Source organism: Cucumis melo, chromosome 2 (genome assembly GCF_025177605.1).
Source record: "Cucumis melo cultivar AY chromosome 2, USDA_Cmelo_AY_1.0, whole genome shotgun sequence".
NCBI lineage: Eukaryota > Viridiplantae > Streptophyta > Magnoliopsida > Cucurbitales > Cucurbitaceae > Cucumis > Cucumis melo.
In genome coordinates this window covers 25379466-25405864 of record NC_066858.1, presented here as the reverse complement: position 1 = coordinate 25405864, position 26399 = coordinate 25379466, and the positions used below count along the sequence as shown (strand labels likewise).

The window sequence follows — 26399 nt, the reverse complement described above, 5'->3', positions numbered from 1 at the left end:
AATTTTACACTACTAGTTATTACTTTTTCAAAGAAAAAAATAGTAGAAAGCAGATGTTTAATAGTAATTTGAAAGTAGTTTTTATTTTCAATTTTAGTCTATGCATCTTCGAGTCTCCAATTTTAGTGGTTATTAAATCTCACTATTTAATAACAATAACAATAGTGTATGTGCGTGCAAAAATGTATAAAACGTGAGTATACTTTAAAGATTTCCAATAAATTGAACGAAATAAAATGCGTAACTAAATCAAAAAATAATTTTAAGTATATAAAGAATACCAAATTGAGAGAAAAAAAATACATAGAATTGATTGGTTGTTTATTTTACTTTGGAAGTATGAAGTAAACCCAATAGCAATTTAAATGGAAATAATTAACTTTTTAAGATGGAATAATTAAAAAAAAAAGAAAATTAATTAAATAAATAAATAAATTGAATACTTTGTTGGAAAATTCGATACCACCAAATATCAAAAAGTTTCTTCACTTTAATGAATTCTCAAGCAATTCTCTCACCTTTTTCTTAATTATAAATATTTTAATCCCAAACATTTCATTCAATGGAAAAAATTAAAATAACACATAGTTAGTGTATTGATTCGATTTTAATCTAATCTATTTCTCTTTAATGTCGGCAAGGAGGGAGTATGTTATGTTTAAGAATAACACCATTTATTCATTTTTTTTTCCTATTCTATATATTAATTAAAACCTTTTCCCTTTTTATTTTTTTTACAATTTTAAATTAAAACCACTTTTTTGTTTTGATATGTTCATACGTAAAGACAAACAACCTTTAATGCAGATATCTAAGAAATATTAGAATAGTATAATTAAAGTTTTACATATTTTATAAATAATAAAATTAATGGGTCAAATAAAATAAAAACAATGATGATAATAATGGATTTATTAATAATAATAATAATTGATATCCGCATAGACTATCATATTACTAATAATAATCTACACGTTAGATGAGTCATCAAAGGCATACATTAATAATGGATTATTATTTTTGCTTTGTCCCCATTCTGGCCCGTGATTGGCTCGGGTCCCACGTGTGGGCCTACGTGGTTTCCCACGATTGGCAAGTAGCACGTGTGGGCTAAAAGCACTCAACTCAGTCAATTTAATTATCATTGTTATTTTCTTATTATTGTTTTTAAATTTTATTTATAAACTTTATCATTATCTCTTTGGAAAATATAATTCTTTCTTCAAAAATCTCGAGGATAACAAGTGAAAAAAAGAAATTTAAGGTGAATGATCTGATATGACATATGGATGAGAGAGATTACAAGAACATGAAAATAAGGTTAGAAAAGACTTAAAAAAAGTAAGTTAATAACTATACCAACAAGTGACAGATTCCTTCTCGATTTCTAATTTTTATAGTCGGAGTTGTGATAGTAATTAATAATTTTTTTTGTTTGTTCACGATGCCTTTCAAGAGGGAGCTTTTAATTTTGAAGTTTATTTGTTTTAAAGACTTAGATTTTTTTTTTAATCACCGTAAATTTACGATGATAATTCTTAGCTTCTAATGAATTTTTTTTGTCATAACATCTAGGTTAACTATCATTATATTTTAATTCATGTACTATGAAGTTTTGTTCTATTTTGGATCTATGTAATTTTAAATATCTAATATTTAACAAATGTATTTAGAAGATAGGTATTGTTCGATATGCATTTAAGTATTTTTTTTAGAAGAATATTGGTTTCTAATTAACTTGTTTTTAGGGTTAATAGGTGTCACTTGGGTTATATTATTCTTTTTTGAAATTTCATCAAATAGTGTGTGAAAGGAAGAGGGAGTTGGTGTGTGTGAGAAGAAAGATATGTGAAGATGATTAAGTCTTAAAAGTGTTTAGAAATTTTGTCAAACGTCAAAGGAAGAAGAAAAGACAAGGCAGAGAGAATGGTGGGATTGGTTTTTGTCAAAATGTCTCTCTTATTTCACCATATTAGAGATCTTTACATAAATATGTCAAATATTAAACGTGTACCTCAATTAATAATAGTAGTCTATCACGAATAAATTTTGATATTTTGTTACATTTGTAAATATTTTTCAAAAGTTTTGTTATTTAAAAAACTAAAAGCACATAATCACTACTTTCATCTCCAAATTTTGTTTCTTTTGTTATTATATATATATAGTATGTGTATAAATTATGTTAAAATTAGTTGATAGAACCATCAAGCTAAGTATGAGATTTGCATATTCATAAGACACTCATAAGCTGTAAAATGATCCTTAGGAGAGATGATTAGGGGCATCCTCCTTTTTAGTATAACTTATAATTAACTCTAAACAACAAAGTAAAAAAGGTTAGAGGAAGAAGAAAACTAAGTAGTGTTTAGTAAATGATGTTATGAACTTCTTTCACTTTTTCTTTTTCTTTTTTGGGCCATAAATGTTGTTTCCATTGACTTAAGAAAAGCCCTTTTACAAAGAAGAGAGAAAAAAAATCACTTATCATGTATGGCAATGACCGTTGTAATTGATACCATGCATTTGAACTTTCAATTGTAAAAATCAAGCTCTCAAATGTATACTATTTTTAAAACGGAATCCTCATAGCTTACATAACTATAGGAATTAATTGTACCAATGGTGTATAAGTTTGACTCTTATGTGTTTATCATCTAATTCTAATGCATGTATAAGTTCAATAGCTCAATTTACAATGAAAAATCAAATATTATTGTAGCAATGCAACTAACATCATACTTCAGGTAAGGGTGATCATCGATCGAGCGGGATCGGTTTTGTTCAAAAATCGGGGCCAAAAACCGACCTAGTCTGTTTATACTAAGGAAAACCAACAACTATGTTTAGCAGATCGGTTTTGGTCGAAACCTTTTAATTAAACTAACCACCGACCGTAGGTTCGGTCGATTTCAATCGTTTGGATAGATTTTTCGAGTGTTGGTACTCACCCCTAACTTCATGGATGATTTTTGTAATTTGTCAAAAAAGAAAAAAAAAACTACTTACTAGAAATAGAATTGTTTTTTTTTATTATTGTTTTTTTATTTAAGTGTTTGTTTGAGAGATGAGGCTAATTGGCTTAGAGAGATATTATGTATATAATCAAGTAATAATGTGTTATTATGGTGCATAATTAAGTAGAAGTACTTAATTAGTTAATGCAATTAGACCTTTCTCTTTTGTTCCCACCATTTGAAGCCATCATTTATGGTTGGATTGGATGCCAATAAAACTCCAAAATTAATCTCTTTTAATTACAATTATCTTATGAATATAACTTTTAAGAACTTTGAAGTGTTAATTCCATTAATTAATTTGTGGTAATTAATTATAACTTTGGAGAATTATAACTGTCATCACTAACTGACATTCTTAAGAAACAATGTCAAACAGACACTATAATTTATTTATTAATTGTAGGACCAAAATCCCATTTAATTATTTTCAAGTTAGAATGATTATTACACTAAAAAAATGTTATCTAAAAACTAAAAAGTTCTAATCCTCTTTTAATTTACTTTTTCTGGTTGAGATTTCCATTTACATCTTTAAGCATTATTTTACATTTAGATAATTTTCAAACCAAAATATTTATAAAATACAATAAAATTTTAGGTTATAACTATTAATATAAGTCTATAATTAAATGACTAAAATTTTATTATATTTTTTAAATATTTTTGTTTTACTACTTACTTACTTTATCTTTATTTATTAATTTTTGCATCGTTTATTAACAATAATGGTCTATTTTTTTAAACAACCTTTAAATTTTCAACCAACAAGTTATAAAATAAAAAGAAAATAATCTTTTTAGTTTCCAAAAGAGTAGTTTTAAACAAAAGACATTTACAAAATAGTAAAATATTAAAACTATTTACAAAATATAATAAAATTCATCGAATTTCCTAAAATTTATTATTATTATTATTATTATTTGATATACTCTTATCTCTTCGAAGTTCAATTTTCTCGTAGTAAAGAACATTTTATAAATTTAGTTAAAAACACAATAATTGTCTAACTAATTGAAGACATCCACCTAAACGAAATGAGAGTAAGTGCACGAGCGTTATCTACAGTATATACCAACTACCAAAAGTTGTAGGGATGCAAATAAATATAAGACAAACTTGAACCACACACGAAATTTGAAATGATAAAAACTGATTTTCTTAGTCTCTAGATTTGCCCTTTTTTTTCTCTCTTTATATTGGAACAGTGATGATGAGAAATGATCAGCTTTTGTATCCAAGAAGCATATACATAAGAATTAATGGATGATACATTTTATGTCTACCCAAAGCCAAAAATATACAAAGTGGGTATCATCCCCCAAAATCAATTAAATCCATTTTACTTTTTGCACATTTTTTTGTGCGCATGGCAGAAATTTGGAAAAGAAAAACGCACCAAATTAGTTGGAGTCCAAAACACAAAAATATTCCCACATGCATGTGAATATGAAAGTGAAATATCACATCAAAAGTGTAAGAGATAATATATAACAACTCACTAGACAAACCCTTGTGGAGAAGGTTCTTTCAACCATATAACAAAGTAAAGATTATCTTATTTCCCTATCCTTCCATTGAAATGTCTTTGAATTTGTTATGTAACACTATGAACAATCTAATATGGAAGTTTCGTTGGCGGATGGAAGTTTCGTTGGCGGAGTTTGAGTACAACGTCTCCAAGTTATTTAAGATTATGACCTAATTATGGTTTAGAGAACTACAATATGCATATAATATATAAACTATCTAACCTAATAGCATCATTTTATATTATGAAATTACTTTCTAATAATTAATGTTGTTTTCTCTCTCTTTTATGGACGTAGTTAAATAACATGCTGTTAGTAAACCACGTATGTCTATATAGTGATGTTTATAGAATTTTTGAATTGTTTAAAATTAATGATGAAAACTGACGTGGTATTAATTAGAAACTTTTGGGTTTATTCTCAATTTTACCCTTTTGAGGTAAATTAACGGTGAAAACTAACATGGTATCAATTAGAAAATTCAAGTCTAGATTTTTATTTTTACTTTTTTTACTTCAATAACTTGTGTGTTCGAGAAATTCGAACCTTCTTGATTTTATATTTAGTTGAGATACGTGTCAACTTTTCATTAGAAACAGTAGGGATTGCATACAAGATGATTAAGTGCAACACGGCTGATCCTGAATTTCTTTGCTTAAATTTAAAAATACATCATCACTATACACAAATAAAAAAGAAAAACGAAATTTAGACGAAAAAAAAGAGTAATTTTTTTTTTCTATATAGGGTTAAAATGAGAAAGAGAGAGGATAAATGTATGGAAGTTGGGAAACAAAATGGGGACAGAATCCATGGGCGGGGTGGGCAAATTTATAAAATTAGGTTAGCTGAGTTTTTTGGCATCACCATTGTTAAGTAGTCAAGCTCAAGTGCTAGGGTTTTTGGTCTCTCAAAGTTGCAACATTTCCCATCATTTCTCAAAGCATATAAGGATGATAAAATTGACCCTTTTTTTTTTCCTTTTCTTTTCTAAGGGGACGACAAAAGTCGCATGCAGCAAAAGCATTCTTGTCTCCAATGGTAATGTATTAATTATAATGCCACCTTTTTACTCATCACCTGATCAAATCTCATCTCAATATTTATATATAATTAATAATTCTTCTTCTTCTTCTTCTTCTTTTTTTCAAAGAATATATATATATATATATTAATTGTTTTTTTAGAATATAAAAATAATTTGTAATAATATTAAGTCATTAGTAGGTTTCTAGATGCACTCGTGTGGGGAAATCAGTTTGGTTTCACACCTAAAGTGTTCGCATGCATGTTGGAGAATATAAGATATAAGAAAAAGAAAACTATATATTATATTGAAATGCTAAGATCGTCTCATTCAGCTATTAAATTATGTCACCATCAAAATGTATTAAAAAAAATTGTAAGTATTATTAGTCTTTGATCAAATTTAATTTGTGATAATTAATAGCTAACCCTAATTATCTGCCTCGTCAAATAATATAGTAGTGGAGGAAAATTAGTTTTGGAAAATGAGTAAATTAGATTGTCTTTTTTCTTCTTTTTTTTTTTAATCTATGAACCTTTGTTGATAAAATTCTTTTCATCCTGTTTTATTTCGGTTGAATGATTTAATTTTTTTTTTAATTACCTATATAGTTAATGTGACCTTCAATAGATTGAAATAGAATTAACATGAAAATAAAGTAAATTTTTTTAATGAAGAGAATCTAAACTTTTGACTTTAAGGAAATGATAAATGAGAGCGTTACATATCAATTATTCACTAGTAATTTTTTTAAAATCTGTGTAGGAATAAATAGCAAAATAAAAACAAGAAAAGATTAAATATAAATAATCAAACAAAAATTGAGCATAATTGAAAAGTGGTTGGTTTAATTTTAAAAGGGGATAAATTACTTGAGAAACAATCAAAGGGGCAGATGAAAAATTTGACAATATAATGATTTCTTTTCTTAATTTCACCCAAACTTTTCTTTTTTTCTTTTTTTTTTTTGTTAAATTTTAATTTTTTTTGAAGTTCTTATGCTATATTTGTGTTTGAGATACGAAGGGACACTCCACTCGTGAGTCTTAACCACAAATCAACGTGGAAAACATCCAATGAGGACAGGCAAGCAATCATGATGTAAAATTATATATATACAAATTAAAAGTTACAAAATATAAAGACAAACAAACGGACGGTGCTGATCTCTTCATTACATTTCACATTAATTCCTCCTAACATCATTACACTAATTAAGATTATTCGAATCATTTGTCTTCTTAAATCATTACTAATTAAGCATTCATAAATTAATTTTCTTTTCACCTAACATTTATAAATGAATTAAATTTTTAGGAAAATGGACAAAAGTAGCACACTTTTAATTTTCGTTTTCAAAAGTAGTATATATTTTTTTAAAAAAATTTTAAAACTGTTTTTCTCCGTTAATCTCGGACAAGATTGACTATCGAGATTTTCTAAAATATTAAAATTTTTCCACTTATCAATTGTTTTGGGTTTTCTCAGTTCATTTCCAAATTGGCCAAAATAGGTGGAAGATTTGTGAAGGTTTTAGTATTATTTTTAAGATAACAAAAAAAAAAAAAAAGATTAGAGAAGATATGAAAAATGTTAATATCTTAAGATGCATCGACAAAACCTAAAACAATCAATAAGTTGAAAAATTTTAATATTTTAGGAAAATCTGTATGGTCGATCTCAACCGAGATTGATCGAGAAAAACAAAATTACGAGTTTTTCTAAACCGTGCTACTTTTAAATGTAAAACAAAAAATGTGCTATTTCTCAAAATTTATACCGTTCTTCATTTATTGGTATCCAACTAAGTAGATAATAAGAATTGTATTAGATCCATACAATAAACGATAAATTAATAAATTATTTAATGACGTGTCAAATAACTGAATGAAATATATGTATTAGCGTGACACTTGGGATATGTTTGCGAAGAAAGTTTCTTGAGGATGAATGATAAGAGGAGAGAAGAGAAGTGGGTTGATGATACTCTGACATCCACATCATCAAATGGACAGTTGTGAGCAACCCACCTTGATAGAGTGGTCATCAACCTACCTGAAAAATTCTCTCTTTTTCTCTTTTTCCTTTTTCCTCATCTTTTGAATCATTATTAATATTAATATTGTAATGGGCAATACATACAAAGCATTTTTGAGTGAATGGGTGACCCATTGGGATGGGTTTTTCTTTTTCTTCTTCTTATAAAAAGAGAAAAAGAATTTTATTGTTGAAAATGGTATTTTCAGTTTCCATAATTCTAAGTTTGGGAAAACTGATGAAGGATACTCTTAGATACTTGGCAGGAATTCCAGGCCCCAGTGGCTATGGTTCCAAATCTACTGCTGAACAAGTCTCTCTCTTTTCTTCTTCTTCTTCTCAACTTACTGCCATTATCACTGGTAAATTATTGTTTTTGTATTTTTCCTTTGAATTCTTTGATTTTTTGATCGTTTTATTATATTTCGTCTCTAATGAGTTTACTATGTAATGTGTAATTCTTGAAGCTTTGAAATTTGAAATCCTTTTCTGGTCTTGAAGTTTTGGAGAATCATATTAATATATATATATATACTGCTAAATTGGGTTAATTAATTGTGATCCTTTGTTATTTCATATTATATTATGTTTAATTTGTGATTGGCTTTTGAGGGTTTTTCTCAGTGGTTTCTTCAAGGTTTTGCATGCATTCAGCATCTCTATTCTTCTCTCTCTCTCTCTCTCTCTCTCTCTCAAGAGAATTTCTTTTTTCAGTTCAGAATTTTAGTTAGTTAAAAAAAATAACTCATAGATAGTCTTTATAGTTTGATAAAGTTTTCATAATTTTAAGGATTATTTATGAAATTTTTATCTGAGCTAATTTTTTTTTTTTTTTAACTTCTTCAAATAATAAGGTTCAAATTTAAGAAGTGGGATTATACTATTTTTTTTATGGTAACATTTTTTCTTCATTATTTGAGGCTCTCATATCAATAGCAGAGATAGGATTTTGTCACTTTTCAGATTGTATTTTGTTTCAACACTCACCTGTGTGTGTGTGTGTGTATATAGCAGCTTTTAACAACCACACATCAAAAGAATACATACATACATACATACATATTTATATAGATTAAAATTATACTCAAATTTATGTAAATTATTTTACGAATTTTTGTTTGAATTAAAGGGGCAACATCAGGAATTGGGGCAGAAACAGCAAGAGTATTGGCAAAGAGAGGAGTGAAAATAGTGATGACAGCAAGAGACTTGAAAAAGGCAGCTCAAGTTAAAGAAGCAATTCAAAAAGAAAGCCCTGAGGCGGAGATTATTGTGTTTGAAATCGATCTCAGCTCATTGGCTTCTGTCCAAAGCTTTTGTAATCAGTTTCTTTCTCTTGGACTCCCACTTAACATTCTCATGTAATACTCTCTCTTTCTCTCTCTCTCTCTTAATGTAAATTACAAAACTGTTAAAATACGTAAAAAAAATATATACATAGCAAAATTCCATATGTACAATTACTATCGGTGTCTCAATATCGTTGATAGAACCGATAAAAATCTCATCGGAGTCTAACAATATATTTTGTAAATATTTTAGTTTGTTTTATTATATTTGAAAATACCTCTACATATATAACTTAAAAAATCTAAAATATAAATTTTAAATAGTAAAACTGTGGAGAATATTTACGATTGTAATAAAATATCAAAGAATACATGTGATAAACTGCAATATACTCTATTCATATCAATCTGTGTCAGGTAGACATAATTAGTAATTTATAACATTTTATCGTGGTCTATCACAAGTAGATTGCGTAACATTTTATTATATTTGTAAATATTTTGGTTGATTTTACGATATTTTTGAAAATAATCTTTAATATATATTTATTTCTATATATATATATATGCAGAAATAATGCTGGAGTCTTCTCCAAGAATTTGGAGTTCTCTGAAGACAAAGTTGAGTTGACATTTGCAACAAATTATTTGGGTATGTCTACATTTTTTGATACACAATTTATCTTAATTATTATTACTTTTTTTTTTTATCTTACTATTTATTTGAATAAATGCTATTTAACACCTAATATTTGGACACAACCTACGTGTTTCGTACATTTCTTTAAAATAAGGAACGAATTATCTTTAATTCATATGTCGAACAAAAAAGATAAATAAATAAAAAGGAATCGATATTTCTTAATTAAATTACTTTAAATATTATAATATTAAATTTATCTTTAACTTATTTGCTTAAAGTTTTAGATTTAAGAAGTCGTTGGTATTAAATTTAAATGATATAATTGATATAATACTAAACTAAAGGCTTTTTAAAGTTAGAAATTAGGTTTCGAAATCAATTACAATTGGTTAATAATATAGCCTTTTACAATGTTAATACCACTTAGAAAGTGATAAAATAGGATTAATTCAGTCGATTGAAATTAAAATTACCTTTGGAAAAAAAAAAGAAAAGGAAAAGACAGACCGACCAGGTGTAAAAGGATATATTAAGGTACCCAACAATGTATGGTGGCGTATCTGGCGGTGGGTCCCGACTTGAGAAATTATGCACCAAACACAAATCAATATAAGGACAAGTGAAACCCGGGACCCGTGTCCACCTCGCGAGCGTGTAGGTTTCGAACTATGTTTTCGATAAAATTATTGTTTTTAAATGTAGCAAAATGAACTAAAATCTTAACAAATAAATTAATAAATTAACATATATGATAATTTATATCTAAATAATTTTAGTGTGATTGTCATTTAAAATAACTTTTAAAAATTTATGTGATTCTTTTTTAAATATTTACTGAGTTTTCAATTTAATCTACAATTAATTTTTAATTTTATGACTTTTTATGTCTAACATATCACTTAATTATTCTATATTTAAAAAATTTTCTAATATATATCGTATATGAAAGTTGAAATAAAGCTCCACTAGACATCAATTTCCATTTCAATTTTAGATCTTATAAAATTAGATTTTATTTTTATTTAAATATTATAATTTATTAAACACAAACGATATAGACATTTTCTACTGTATAAAAAAAAAACCTCAAAATTTTAAAGGTGTACTTTTAAGATTTTAACCAATAAAATTTGGAGTGTTTTTAAGTAGATGACATTTTCTTTCTACCGTCTTTAAAAGTGTACTTTGCCTGAAACACTACATTCAAGAATTTTCCAACTTACCAGAGACAACTGAAATTTCATCCATCAATATGCAAAAACCTTTTTCTTTTTTTTTGTTTGTTAACAATATACGAGATATATAAGAGGTGAGAGATGGAACCTTTGCCTTTGGAGTTAAATGCAATTGACCTCTCTCCTTTCCCTTCGGAAAGATTGCTTTTTAACAAGGTTGGCAGGTGTTTCAAACTTTTCATGTAGATTCCTGACGTGGTCCTTCAATTTTATAGGGCAATATAAATTAACATTGAGAGTTACAAATGGAATTATATAATATATGGTTTGAGTCATTTTTGTTTATCTTCTTTGCAGGACATTATTTACTGACAGAGAGGCTGTTAGAGAAAATGATAGAAACAGCAGCCAAGACAGGAATCGAAGGAAGGATTATCAACGTTTCATCAGTGGTTCACGGCTGGGTGAAGAAAGATGGTTTAAGCTTTCGTCAAATGCTCAACCCAAACAGGTATGCCAATCCTTTTTAGAGCCTCCTTGCACTAAAAAATCACGTAAGGGCGTAACCTCTCAAGTAGAGTTAATAAGTTTAGGGTTGTTATGTTGAAGGTAGTTTTTGTTTGGAGCGTAGAACAAGAGTTACACTTAATACTTGTGGAAAGTAGATTAAGACAATAAGACGAAGTTACTTGGTAAATGTGAAAAGTGAATAAAAAGTGAAGATGAAGTTCTTTAGTAAATGTAAAAAGTATTAAAAAAAATAGAAAAATGAATTTACTCGATAACTATAAAAAGCAACAGCTAAAATTGAGTCGATTATATCAACTTAAGAAGTTTGTGAGTCAAACAATCCTATGATGTTTAGGACAAAGTGAAGTTGTTTAGTCTAAAAAGATATATCATTTGGTTCTTTGGTTGTGGTGTCCACAACGTACATGGTTTAATAAGTCATGAAAATGTGTTAAGGGTAAAGACTATTTTAGTTTAATTATCCATAGGTACCTGAGTTAACTTACAACTAATCTCACATGACAATCTATCTAATCCTACAATATTTAAGCATCAAAGAAATACTTAGGAAAACATATCATAAGTGGGTGACCACCATAGATTGAATCAGCCTCTTAGTCTTGTATCAAGGTCACGTCTCCATACTTACGACTACGTCAAATAAAGATGGTTTTATACTGTAGTTCATTGTAAGTTAATAAGGGTCGAAAACAACAACTACTATAATTGGAGCTATAATAGTCCACTCCCAATCCTTTCTCTGCCATGGTTAAAGAAACGTTGAAGAATCGTGGTTTATTTGCAGATACAATGGCACTCGTGCATATGCTCAGTCAAAACTAGCCAATATCTTGCATGCTAAGGAACTATCAAGGCAACTTCAGGTAGAGTTTTCCAATATCATTGCACATTCTTCCTTATTCAATAAAATGAACCCTCAACCCTATTCCTAAGGTAGCTAACAATTCTAAGAAACATAAGCAACTAAATGAGAAATTGAAAAGATTTCAGTGACTCACCCGAGTTCTTTTTTGTGGGATGGCAGGGAAGAAATGCCAGAGTCACCATAAATGCAGTTCATCCAGGAATTGTAAAAACTGCCATCATTAGAGCTCATAAGGGCTTTATCACAGGTAGATGCATATGAATAATGTAAAGTTCACCCTTCAACACGAGCAAGAGGGAAACTGACTTCTCAAACTTTCCTGTGCAGATTCTTTGTTTTTTATGGCATCAAAGTTACTTAAAACTACAAGTCAGGTGTGATTAATCATCAGAAGCAAAAAATACAACCCCCCCCCCCCCCCCCAACACCATTAATGATTGATTTAACTCACAAAATACATAAAATGGCTATGCAGGGAGCATCAACAACATGCTACGTAGCACTGAGTTCACAAACAGAAGGAAAGAGTGGAAAATTTTACGCAGATTGTAACGAGACTAACTGCTCATCCCTAGCCAATGATGAGTTAGAAGCACAAAAGTTATGGACTCAAACTCGCAACTTAATCAATAGACGACTAAGCAAACTTCCCTCCTAGTCAAATATTATTCAGCATTTTGTAAAAAAAAAATCTAGGTTTAGATGTAATGTGCATAAGTTTGTCATTAAACAGTTATATAGATAGAAAGTCAATTTAATGAATACCTGAAAGATACAAGGGCTAGAAAGTCTTCCCCCTTCAGCCCTGTTCAAATAATGTATTACTCAACCAACAGTAAAATCAAATAATTTCATTAGGCAGTGTAAAATATTTTGCTTTCAGGAAATTCCCTGCGATAAGAGCAACAAAGCAGACAATGATTGAAAACGAAGCAATGAATGAGAACCTACTAATTAAAGAATGTAAACTACATCGTTATATACTAACTTAATTTCACAGAGAAGTGAACTTTCACCTTCAAGCTTTCACAATTAATTAATTTAAAACTGCACAAACCTTAATTTAAGTACGATGATGTGAAACCTAGAATATAGATCAGATTAATACAAAGTACTGGCATTCGGTACATTTGGGATAATCACCCCCATGCATTACATGAAAACCATAACTTCGTGTAAAATAATACACATAAAAACAAATCAGATACATGGACATACAACAGGTCATGTGATAAAGCCTTCTTCAACTTCACTTGTATGATATGGACCCTTCAGAGTAGTCAGAGAAATTCTGGCAAATGTAGAGATCAGGACCCATAATGGCATAATCAACGTTAGTTGCAAAGCAATTTGGAAGCAAAAGGCTGAGCCCATCAACCTAATACTTGTTCAATCATTAACAGCCTCCAATCTTATTTCCTGACCTGCCATACGAGGTGCATTTTATTAGTAATTCTCTTTTGCACAACAATTTGAAATCTGCTTTAAAGAAAGATCAACCTGTTATACATAGAAGTTATAGACTTATAGTATTCTCTTAGTATCATATACTCAAGAATCCTAAATCAAAAGCAGCAGATATCAAACATTAAAATTGAATATACCTTAAAACGAGGAGATCTACGCAAAGAAAAAGCAGATCCACTGGAGTGGATAGCTGGTTTCTTTCTGGGTAAAATGTTCTTAGAATGTTTGTTAGTTTCCTCAACTTCATCCATGTTAATTTCTTCAGTTGAAGAATCACTTCTCTCAGTTGATGATGACAAGCCTGGTGCTGACGTAGATATTATTGATGAACCTTGATGCAGAGACAATGCTGGAGCCCCAGATCCTGTTGAAAATAGCAAACATATAACAACCGTTTAGTGGAAAAATACCTTTCAAGCAAAAAGTTAAAAATTCAGGGCACACCTTCTGCTGCAGCCTCCTGGAATCTCCGTCTCATGATCCTGACGAGCTTGAACAAACCATTTGTTTTATTTAATTCATGTATCAACTCCTTAATATCTGGCAAGGATGGGTTACAATCTAACACTAAAAAGTCAAGAGAAAAAAATACAGGTTGTCAGAAGATAATGAGCAAGAAAAATCAACATATATTAAGTGCACATATGATAAAACTTACACATATAAGTATCATTTGCATGACGGATCGTAAAAGAATATTCTTCATCAGGATTGTCTATATTTATTTTCTTGAAAGAGAATTTCACCCCTGAAATGCCGAGAGAAGTTGTCAACAAATTTATCTCAAGCTTCCCAAAAACCGTTGAGATTCTTCATAAACAAACTTGAATTATCATACCATATCCTCCTTCAATATGAAAATCAAGAACCCTTTTGTACCAAGAAATAGCCTCTTGTATTTCATTTCTGCACTCGCTCTCCTGGGTTTCCTTGCGTTCAGATGAAGATAAAACTATTGATAGCATTGGAAAGAAAGAGAAGTAATCAGTTATCGCATGGAACTTCTAAAGTTGAAGTTTGCAAAAGAATTGCGGAAATAAAGATTGAACAATGCATATCCAACTTGTTAACAATGAACTTACCTTCAGTTCATGTGCAGTTTTCTATTTGCATAAAGGAAAATTGGGTCTGAAAGAAAATAAGATTTACAGACATTACCTAAGGATTGCTGAGATATAATTGTAGCATATTCGTCCCTCCTTGCTTTGCAGTCTTGTAAAGTATTCCTGAGTTCTTCTATTCTGGATTTTGAAGTTGCAATGGAGTCGATGATTGTGAGGCGTTTGGCCTCTTTACGAGTCTTCACTACAAAAATATGCAAGTATAAAGGAAATAAGCCCATACGACGAGCAATAACTTTAAGTAAGAAACAATATACCAGCATCACACACACCAACATTTCGCCCAACACTCGCTCCAAATCCAAAACACTACCGTTAAAAGATCCTCGACAATTTAGTGGAAAAATAACTCAACTCTTAAATGCCACTTAAAGTCGATTCAATCTTCAATGAAGTAGTATATTCTAACTCATACAGCGGTGAAGGAAAGTAGCATAATCATAGCTCATACCTGCAAGAGTTTTAACCAGTTCATCTTCCGCCACCCTCAGCCTCGCTTTTAGTTCCCCCAGTTTCCCTGAGAATTAAAAATATATATATAAACAAAAACAAAACAAAAAAACGAAACAAGAAATTTCAAAGTAAACTTCGCCACTTCTGAACCAACTCCAACTCAATTACCTAGAATTACATCCATTCTGAGTCTTAATCGCTACCCATTTCAAAACCCTAATGGTCACTTCACAAACCATTCTAATATCGATTACAGTGTCGTAAGTGGCCACAGTAACAAGTTTCACACCCATTTCTTTCCCAAATAAAATGAAGAAAATAGATAGCTCACCTTGACTTAGGGCATTTGCTCGGGACCTTACACTGATCGATTCCACTGATTTGCAAAATGAATCCGCGAAGGACTCCATCTTTTGCTGCTGAACTGGAATTTCATTTTCACGAACGATTCGAAGTTTTTCCAACCTCGCACGAACAGAATCAGTCGCCTTGATCTCCATTCTCCCACAGAGCAAAGGAGTTGCTGTACACTCGTTCGCCCGCCAAATTTGCTTTAACCTTCAAAATTAAATTTTCTTCTCTAGAGATAATATCGACGGACGATGACGACGGTGTCAATGATTCCCGTTGGGCAGGCCCTCGGTCCATTGTAACCGATAAGGCAATAACGATTTTGGGCCCAAATTGTACTAGCCCATTTTAAATGTTCGATAAGCCCATAGCCCATTTACAAAGTGATCCATTTAAATAGAAAAACCCATTCAACATCTAAATTAACTCTTTTTTTCTTTTCTTTTTTTTTAGTAAAATTGGGATGAGTGATCGAACCTTTTAAGATGAAAGATCGGCTTACTTTGACAATCAATAAAACTTGAGACTAACCAAAGTGGGAAGGCATTTATCTCCCTAAAAAATTTATGACTTAGAGAATTTTAAGAAAAGTCAATTTTAATTCACGAACTTTCAAATTTGATTATTAAATGTCAAGATCCCAATTGCCCAATTTCCATTTTGATTTTGTTGTCTTTTTTTCCAACAAAAAAAACTCAAATAGAATGGAACGAAAAATAACCAAATCCCTCAAAATGCCAAAACAACGAGAAGTTAAAAAAATTTAAAAAGTTAGTTTTTTCTTCTCTTTAATTTAGATTGGAGATTCAAATCACAAATCTCATAATCACAAACGAATGTTATATGTGTGATTTAAACTATAGTTTTCGGCAACTCACTTAGTTAACTCTCTCATTCTTAAGCGATCACGAGGTTTTCACTTTCTAAGAACAATATTCTAGAGGTATAAAAATGGATATATGACGAACCTTTTTTTTTTCATGGGAGAAAATCATAAAGTTGTGTTTGTAAGTTGGTCTAGGATGGTTTTAACATTGATATGTGACTAAAGAATAGAATAATGAAGTTTCTAATTTGACTCTAGGGTTCAACCACCATTCAAAAGGCCAACATATAAACTAATACAATAAGAAAAAAGAAAAGAAGTCTATAAATTTGGTCCAAAAGAGACAAAACGAAAACAAAAAGTTGATTGGTATGGCCTCTCATTTGAGAGCCGAAAGAAGAAAAGCTAAGTGCTCAAAATTAAAGGATCCATTAATTAAAAACCCACAAGGAGAAGAAATTAAGTGCATTTCTATAGTTGTATGATTCATGAAAAAAAAACACATTTGTTTTGTCCTCTTTTCAATTTTATAGTAATACACCAAATTTCAAATGATTCGATGACTTGCTTTTTTTTAGTGCATTTTTATTTTTCAATGAAAACAAAAATTTTAACATTATAAAAAATCTCATTTTTATATTGTATATTTAAGGTGCTTTTTAATCAACCTTGTTGGAAGGTTGGATGACTCATCATCACATTTCATTGAACTAAGAAGAAAATTATTTATTTTATTATTATTATTTTATATTTTTTCATGTTTTTGCTTCAAACTAGTCCTTAATTATTATTTTTTAATTTTAAATACAAAATGGATGAATGATATAATTTAATCATTATTTAAATTAAGCAATAACTTTGACTATAGTTTGAATATTTGATTATGTGACAAAATAATTGGTGGGAAGAGTATATTAAAACCTCTCATATAAACGTAGTGAGGGACATTTTTCCGATTTACGAGGATATGTTGTGAAGCTAAAATGGGACATCAACGCAGAAAGGGAAAAAGATTTTTTGAAAAAAAAAAGTCTTTATATATATAAAGAAAAAAAAGTCATTTACATATAACATAAAAGAAAAAGGAAGAAAAAAAAGTCATTTATATATAAAATTAAAGAAGGGAAGGAAAAAAAAAAAGTGATTTATGCTTTGGAACTGTTTGACTAAGGAGCAGCTGCCACAAGGCATTCATAATACATATAATGGAAGGCATCGTTTTTTTAATACTCATATTTGATCAATTATTGCTCCGAAAGAAGCAATTGGAATTTAGACTTTTTTCATTTTCCTAATCTATACATCACTTTTCAAGTTTATGTTGGGGTTTCAATTTTGATATACAGTACATATATAATGTTATGCAGCAAGGGTGTGTCATGTTATATGTGAAAATATTAGTAATCCTTGAATTTTCTTAAAAAAGATTGATGCAAATTATATTCGAGTCTTATTTGAATTTCATTTGGTTGTCCTCTTTCTTAACTTTTTTTATTAAATATACATTTTTTTTAAGTCGTTAAGGTTAATTTACATTACTCACATTATCAAAACTAGACTTAAAAGGTCGTTAGGAATTAAAAAAGTTAACATTCAAAATAAATTATTTGGTTTTATAAGTAAAGAAGGCTACTTTGGCGTTGGTGTATGGATTGCAAAACAAAATTACCCATTTTTCATGGATCATATGCTATAATTTCATGTAGATATATTTTTTAAAAACATGGACAAAATACATTCGATGTTTATTTGATTTCTAAAATTTTAAAATAAACATAATTTTTGGATTACGTTACAATACACTCCAATTCTATATGAAGCCAAAGAAAGAAAAAAAATCTAGTTTTCCACAAAAAGTCATGTTTTAGTAAAAACCAAAATTATAGTTTAATAAGATTTACTACTCGACCCTATTTATTAATTTGAACATGACTTAATCGATATATACACTGGTTACTATCAAAATTTATTAATTTGAACATAACTTAATCGATATATACACTGATTACTATCAAAATTAGAACCCTTCCATCCTCACAATAAGATAAAATAATAATACAACTCAGAGTGCTTTTTGTGGTAGAAGTGGAAAGTGAAGATCTCATTGGTCATCCCCCATTTATCCCAAGTTTCAAATAATAGCTTACCTAGAAAAAGTAATATAGTTCAAATAAAGAAACTCATGATCTAAAAATCAATTCTACATATTGGAAACAAGGAATGTCAAACTGATCTGTACAAATAGTAAAAGGCAGAATGTATCTTAGCTAATTATGAAGGAACATCATTTTGTATAATTGCATGAGAGTTCTAGATAGATGATTCCAAATTATTTTAGTTATGTCTCAAAAACAATAATGGGAAATTTGAAATTTCCCCATAAAAATTTACAATTATTGGGACAGCCCATGTTTATTTTACATAGATGCAAGAAGAGCCTAGGGAATCAGATTGACAAGACCATTGTCCTAACACACTACCATTACCCCATTCTTAGATATAGCTATGAAACAAAATGTAGTATAAATGCCAATACCTCAAATCTATTACTTGTCACTCCAAATGATCGAGTATGGGAACAACGCTATTGAGATCCAAACTGATAAAATTTACGTTTTTGAACCTAGAATATAGAAGGGTGTCCACGTAAAAACCCTCTGATTCTAATGGTGCCTTAATACAAGTATGTTTCTTGTATTCTCCTTGTAAAAGAAGTATTCTCTTCTTTTATGTGTAAATATAATCAATACATTGTTGGTGAACTACTTAAATCCTTGTGTGTTTTTTTAGTATCAATTTGTTTTTGTAATAACAAGTTGTTGGAATGCCTTGAATATATTCATTACGTGGTGCTACAAATAACCTAGTACAAGGTCTCAGCTTAACATATGTAGTTATTTATGATTTTAACTATAGGGTTTGGAGAAGTGTAATATATAAACTCTTCTAACCTAACAATGCAGTTTTTTCTATTATGAAACATTCTCTCTAATAATGTTTGTTCTATCTTTGTTCATGGATGTAGCTAACATACTGATAGTGAACCACATATATTTGTGTGTCGATCTTTACATTCTCTATATGCATGGCTTGATTTTTTATTTTGTAACACAAACACTATTATATATATAATCAATAAGTAAAAATACGAAAAACGTAGAAGAATAGAGAATATTCAGATATATTTACGTGTGGTTCACTAACAGTGTACTAGTGTCCAAGGGATGACATTTTTATTAGAGAAAATATTTCCAGAATATAAAACGGCACCACTAGGGTTAGAAAATTTATATAGTACGCTTCTTTAATCCTTATAGTCATTTTCCTAAGTAGTTGTGCTTGATACAAATTTTTTTTTATGACCCTCGTGCTTGATTGTTCATCAACACCAAATAACACATTCATTTTCCAAGATAGAAATGACTTCATATCCCAAAAAATAAATGTTTACAAGATCCTTTCCCTTTTAACTCATAATTAATCACATCTATTCCACATCAATCGAAGGTGTTGCTTCCCTTTTCAAAAATTGATTCCATGAAAAATGACTGTAAAGACTACAAAAAAGAAAAAAAGAAAAAAAGAAAAGAGAAGAGAGAGAGAAAGAGAGAAAAGACTTTGATTATCTACCCCAAAAGGCTGTCCTAAGTCGAGCTTTATTGGGTTTTAAAATGACTCCCACCTCCTTGTTGGAGAAGAAAACAAACACAAAATTTTAAATGGAGTGATTAAAATAACATAAATCCACATCATGATCACGAGACAGGCACAAGGATAGTGACTTCCTTCTATAATAAAAACCCAAATCCAAATTGTGATTCTAAATTTTGGATTGGATTGGCCTCTTTCTTTATTTTATCTAAAAATCACATGACGTCTTGAAATTTTCTACTGAAAAATCTCCGAGTGGGGAATTTTCACTTCATCATTTTGTCTCAAAAAAGAAAAAAAAAAGTGAAATAAAAAGAGTTATTCAGCAGATTCACAGGCATTCGCATCTTTTATCCTATTATATATATATATATATTTAGATCCAAACCTCTGTCTTTCCTTCCCAGATCTGTTCATAAATCTTAGATTTAGAGTTATGCCATGTGAATGATTCGGGATTCAAATCTGTTAATCACTGTTTCTGGTATTGCCAAACTTGGCAGGATAAAGTTAGACCTATATGTATATATGTATATATGTATATATATAAATAAATAAATAAATCTTCCAATGATAATGAAGGAGCTGGGAGTTATTTGTTTGTTTCTGGAGGACGTTGTAGCAAATAGCATATATTGATAAGGGAAGCTAAGTCAGTGGAAAACTAGGCCCAACAAGAGAGATATTTTAGTACCAATAAAGCAATAAATAACCAAACTAGAGGGTTAAAAGGAAAAAAATGAAATCTGTGGTCTATTTAGTTACAGTTTTAGAAAAGTTGGAATTGAATCCCTACGGTTAGATAAAACATCGTAAATAGTCCCTCTAAAAGTTGATTCTATAAAGTTTTTTTTAGTAAATCATACTAAATAATTAAGTTGACATTCCACGACTATAAACTATGACAAATGAACTCCCCTACTTGTTTTCCAAATTAACAAGTAGGACTGTGGCATCCAACCTGATTATTATATTAGAAAGGTTGAAAAAAATATATTCGGATTAAATTCTAACTTTTATCCCAATAACAAATTTACACTTAAATCTTAAAAAAGAAAAACGATAAATAATTTTGATAATAACTTCGAGTGCTTTAAGAAAAGAGACCCTTTATAAAACAAGTAGAAAATAAAATCTGTACACCAACATAATTGATTAAATCTTTATCGAAAAAACAAACCCCACGAAGAAAACAGCCTTATTAAGGTTAAAAACGTGAAGAAAAGCAATATAATCACATAATCTTTTTAAAACCAGCATAATGGTTAGCAACGCAACAACAACGCTTTCACATAAAGTTGGGCCATGATGGTTTAAGTCCATCTGGTTGGCCTGAAAGCAATGCAGTGACAAAAACCCCAAACCTTTTTTTCTAATATCTGGCCTTTAATTCATCACACTCACTCGAATAACTGTTGGTAAAAAGTTTTCTCAAAGGAACATTGTTAAGTATGCAAAATCACTTAGCTTTCATTGTGATTTGTGCCCTTCTCTTTCTCCTTATATCTCTCTTTCTCTCTCTTTTTTGTAGTTCTTTGAAATAAAATACACAGTTTTCCACCTTCCTCCCACCTCTCATCTTTATGAATAAAAAATTACAAAGGAAACGCCAACCAAAAATTCCATTTTCCCTCTGCACAACCATCATGGCCTAGCTGTTCTTCTTGGATCCCAGGATTTCAGGCATTTTGAATTGTTTTTTGCTTTAATAGTTTATAGGGTACCTAATTTAAGACATCGTAGACCGCAAGACATGATTTGGCTTCTCTTGTTTTTGGCACTCCCTAGGCTTAAACCCACTTTCTTGTTTCTCCTTTCATTGGAGTTTGTAGTTTAGTTGTAATGTTAATGCCTGTAAATTCATGGACCCTCCCCTCATCTATCCTAATCCTTTGTTTTTCAGTCTCATATCTTTTCTTCCCTTTTGGAGTTTCCGCCATTAATGAACAGGGTCAAGCTCTACTCAATTGGAAGCTAAGTTTTAATGGATCAAACGAGGCTCTATATAATTGGAACCCCAACAATGAAAATCCATGTGGGTGGTTTGGAATCACTTGCAATAGAAATAGAGAAGTAGTGGAAGTAGTATTGAGATACGTGAACTTACCAGGAAAGCTTCCATTGAATTTCTCTCCATTGTCATCCTTGAACAGGCTTGTCTTGTCTGGAGTGAATCTCACTGGTTCAATTCCTAAAGAGATCAGTGCTCTTACCCAGTTGCGTACCTTGGAACTCAGTGACAATGGCTTAACGGGAGAAATTCCAAGTGAAATATGCAATTTGGTAGATCTTGAACAGCTTTACCTCAATTCAAATCTACTCGAAGGGTCGATACCTGCAGGTATCGGAAATCTCACAAATTTGAAGGAGCTGATTCTGTATGATAACCAGTTAAGTGGTGTAATTCCCATTAGCATAGGGAATTTGAAGCAGCTTGAAGTGATTAGAGCTGGAGGGAACAAGAACTTACATGGTTCTGTGCCGGAAGAAATTGGTAATTGCAGTAGTTTGGTGATTCTTGGTTTAGCTGAAACAAGCATCTCCGGCTTTCTTCCATCTAGTCTTGGCCGACTGAAGAAGCTTCAAACATTGGCAATCTATACTGCACTTCTCTCCGGCCAGATTCCTCATGAACTTGGTGACTGCATTGAGCTTCAAAACATCTATCTCTACGAGAATTCGCTCTCCGGTTCGATCCCAAGCACATTAGGAAGGCTACAGAATCTTCAGAGTGTGCTAATATGGCAGAACAGTTTGGTCGGTGTAATACCGCCGGAGCTCGGTAGGTGTGACCAATTGTTCGTCATCGACATTTCAATTAATTCTCTGACGGGAAGCATCCCTTCAACATTTGGTAATTTAACATTGCTCCAAGAATTGCAGCTGAGTACAAATCAATTATCCGGTGAGATTCCGAAGGAGATCGGAAATTGTCCGAGAATCACTCACATCGAGCTTGATAACAACCAGCTCACTGGTACGATTCCCTCTGAATTGGGAAATCTCACCAATCTTACATTGCTGTTCTTGTGGCAAAACAAGCTTGAGGGAAGTATTCCACCCACCATTTCGAATTGTCGCAATCTCGAGGCGTTGGATTTATCACTGAATGCCTTCACAGGTCCAATTCCGACGGGAATTTTCCAGTTGAAAAAACTTTCCAAGCTTCTGCTTCTTTCCAACAACCTCTCCGGTGTGATACCGCCGGCAATAGGTAACTGTTCGGCTCTGTTTCGGTTCAGAGCTAACAACAACAAGCTCACCGGAGAAATTCCGCCGCAGATTGGGAATTTGAAGAACTTGATTTTCCTAGACCTCGGAAACAATCACCTCACTGGAGCGTTGCCTCCGGAGATTTCCGGCTGTCGAAATTTGACATTCCTCGATATGCATTCCAACTCTCTCAAATTTCTTCCACAAGAATTCAACCAGCTTTCTTCCCTCCAGTACGTTGATCTCTCAAATAATCTAATCGAAGGGTCGCCGAATCCGAGTTTTGGATCTTCCAACTCGCTCACGAAACTCGTTCTCTCAAACAACCGCTTCTCTGGACCGATACCAACTGAAATCGGTACCTGCTTGAAACTGCAGTTACTGGATTTAAGTTGCAATCAGCTTTCCGGAAACATTCCTCCAAGCTTAGGCAAGATTCCTTCACTAGAAATTAGCCTCAATCTGAGCTTAAACCAACTAACCGGCGAGCTTCCGTCGGAGTTGGCAAATTTAGACAAGCTAGGGTCATTGGACCTCTCTTACAACCAACTCTCAGGTGACCTCCACATTCTCGCAGACATGCAGAATCTCGTAGTCCTCAATGTATCACACAACAATTTCTCAGGACGCGTACCAGAGACGCCATTCTTCACTCAACTCCCTCTGAGCGTCCTATCGGGTAACCCGGACTTGTGCTTCGCCGGCGAAAAATGCTACACCGACAACCACAGCGGCGGCGGTCACCACACACTAGCGGCTCGAGTGGCCATGGTGGTGTTACTGTGCACGGCATGCGCATTGCTATTAGCAGCAGTTTATATCATTCTCAAAGATAGACATTCATGTCGAAGATGCTTCAATGGGTCCCGCGGTGAAGATCCAGACACCGCCTTCGACAGCGACTTGGAGCTTGGTTCAGGTTGGGAAGTGACACTATACCAGAAGCTCGACCTGTCAATCTCCGACGTAATCAAGTGCTTAACGCCGGCAAACGTCATCGGCCGTGGCAAGACCGGCGTGGTGTACAGAGCATGCATCTCATCGGGATTAATAATCGCTGTGAAGCGATTCCGATCATCGGATAAGTTCTCGGCGGCGGCGTTTTCATCTGAAATCGCAACATTGGCAAGGATCCGGCATCGTAACATCGTCCGATTGCTAGGGTGGGGGGCGAATCGGAGGACGAAGTTGCTGTTCTACGACTACTTGCCGAATGGAAATTTGGGCGCGTTGCTACACGAAGGGAATGGGCGCGTGGGGCTAGACTGGGAAAGTAGATTCAAGATAGCGCTGGGCGTGGCGGAGGGATTGGCTTATTTGCACCACGACTGCGTGCCGGCGATATTGCACCGGGACGTGAAGGCTCACAATATTCTGTTGGGAGATCGCTACGAGGCCTGTTTGGCGGACTTTGGGCTCGCTCGATTGGTTGAAGATGGTCCAAGCGGTTCGTCTTCCGCGAACCCACAGTTCGCTGGCTCATACGGCTATTTTGCACCTGGTAAGTTCTACATTAATTACTACAACAAAATAAAATTACTCTCTAAATCATTTACCTTATACCTTAGTTTATCTTATAAATAAACAAAATAGTGATTGAAAATGGTTTTAAACGATAAAATTATTAAAAATATTTATAAATATAATAAAATATTAGTTACATTCTAGTAGTCTAATATCCGTAGATTTCAATAAATTATTATCAATCATATTTAAAAATGGAAGAAAAGTTGTAATAATAAATAAACTAAAAAAAGAACAAAATTGCTATTTGGGTGTATTATACTATAAAGTATTTATATATATAATAAAGCTGAATTAATAGAGACAGTAGAGTAGGTGTGAGCTATAAGAGGTGTAAATTGAGGGGGAGATAAGAATGAAATGGGACAAGAGGATTGTGACTTATGGGAGGTTGGAAAGATTTGCATGTCATTTCATTTGGAAATTTGCACTTTTCATTTTTCAATTTTTTATTAATTTAACTTTTTAAATACTTCTTCTAGAGAAAAAATGATTTTTTTTGGTTTGTTTCATTAATTTATTTACTATTATGAGTTTTTAAATAAATAAATTATGCTATGTAGAATACGGGTGCATGCTGAGGATCACAGAAAAGAGCGATGTATATAGCTATGGTGTTGTTTTGCTAGAGATAATAACAGGCAAAAAGCCAGCGGATTCGTCATTTGCTGAGGGCCAACATGTAATACAGTGGGTAAGAGACCATTTAAAGAAAAAGAAGGATCCGGTTTTGATATTGGATCCAAAACTTCAAGGTCAACCTGACTCGCAAATACAAGAGATTCTACAAGTACTGGGGATCTCTTTACTTTGTACTAGCGACCGCTCTGAAGACCGACCAACGATGAAAGACGTGGCGGCTCTTTTAAGGGAGATCCAACAAGATCAAATGGGAACAGCAACAGAGGCTGCTGAAAAACCTCCACGAAAGAATAGCAATGCAACAAGTTTTGATACAACTACATCGTTTTCTTCTTCCTCTTCTATGGCTCCTGCAAGTCATTTGCTTTTCACATTGCCTCTTCAGGAATCATCGCGTTGCTCTTATGCTTCACTATCATCGTCGGGTGCATATATTCCACGCAAATAATAATATTCGATGTAATTTATGATTAGGCTTCTTTTTACATTATTTATAATTAGGCTTTTGATTTATGCATTTAGCAACGAATATTAAGATTAAGATTAGTGTTCTTTTAAGATAATTAGAAAGGGTAATGCAAGGGATTTAGATTTTAGGCCCCTTCTTCCTTTTTTTATAGATGGTGAAAGAAAAAAATATATATTTATATATTTTTTGTAAATTCATTATTAATTTGGAAGACTTATATTTTTTTGCGTTCGTCTAAAGTAATTGATTATTATTGTTTTTTAGTACAACAATTATAGTATTCGAGATTCGACTACCTCTAAGATGAAAGATCATGTCGATTGTCGTTAAACTAAGTTAACATTATACAAGAAATACATAAAAAAGCAAATGTTTAAATTGAAATTGACTTGCAAATAGAGACACACGTCAACATCAAAGAAAAGAGAAAAGAGAAAGGCACATAAAAAGAATTGATAATAGAGGGAAGAATAATAGAAGGGATATTTTACCTTTAGGTTTCTACTTGGATGGTAAGTCAAAAAGATATTTTATTTTAAATCATAAAAAACTTCTCAAAATATTTA

The 26399-nt window shown here is 31.5% G+C and overlaps 3 protein-coding genes and 2 long non-coding RNA genes across 5 annotated transcripts; 2 read left to right on the top strand and 3 right to left on the bottom strand.

Annotated features, from left to right (window-relative positions):
• The first annotated feature begins 7702 nt into the window (after window positions 1-7702).
• LOC103502388 (short-chain dehydrogenase TIC 32 B, chloroplastic) lies at window positions 7703-12985 on the top strand. The gene is made up of 8 exons (XM_008466315.3): window positions 7703-7975; window positions 8743-8974; window positions 9475-9554; window positions 11078-11231; window positions 12036-12114; window positions 12276-12363; window positions 12444-12490; window positions 12592-12985. Exons 1-8 carry the CDS (start codon window positions 7753-7755, stop codon window positions 12772-12774), a joined length of 1086 nt encoding a protein of 361 aa, XP_008464537.2. The 5' UTR covers window positions 7703-7752; the 3' UTR covers window positions 12775-12985.
• LOC127148144 (uncharacterized) lies at window positions 10841-12915 on the bottom strand. Its single transcript, XR_007818876.1, has 3 exons — window positions 12882-12915; window positions 12250-12327; window positions 10841-10981 (listed from the first exon to the last, which is right to left on the bottom strand). It is a non-coding gene; the product is annotated as an uncharacterized LOC127148144 (long non-coding RNA).
• Window positions 12986-13194: 209 nt separating the features above from the next.
• On the bottom strand, window positions 13195-15746 carry LOC103502389 (kinetochore protein SPC25 homolog). Its single transcript, XM_008466316.3, has 8 exons — window positions 15489-15746; window positions 15156-15221; window positions 14742-14888; window positions 14422-14535; window positions 14242-14331; window positions 14028-14150; window positions 13721-13947; window positions 13195-13540 (listed from the first exon to the last, which is right to left on the bottom strand). The coding sequence occupies exons 1-8, from the start codon at window positions 15655-15657 to the stop codon at window positions 13529-13531; spliced, it is 948 nt and encodes a 315-aa protein (XP_008464538.2). The 5' UTR covers window positions 15658-15746; the 3' UTR covers window positions 13195-13528.
• Window positions 15747-21350: 5604 nt separating this feature from the next.
• LOC127148143 (uncharacterized) lies at window positions 21351-22598 on the bottom strand. The gene is made up of 2 exons (XR_007818875.1): window positions 22456-22598; window positions 21351-22320 (listed from the first exon to the last, which is right to left on the bottom strand). It is a non-coding gene; the product is annotated as an uncharacterized LOC127148143 (long non-coding RNA).
• LOC103502390 (leucine-rich repeat receptor-like serine/threonine-protein kinase RGI4) lies at window positions 21828-26103 on the top strand. The gene is made up of 2 exons (XM_008466317.3): window positions 21828-24699; window positions 25286-26103. The coding sequence occupies exons 1-2, from the start codon at window positions 21828-21830 to the stop codon at window positions 25810-25812; spliced, it is 3399 nt and encodes a 1132-aa protein (XP_008464539.1). The 3' UTR covers window positions 25813-26103.
• The last annotated feature ends 296 nt before the right edge of the window (window positions 26104-26399 follow it).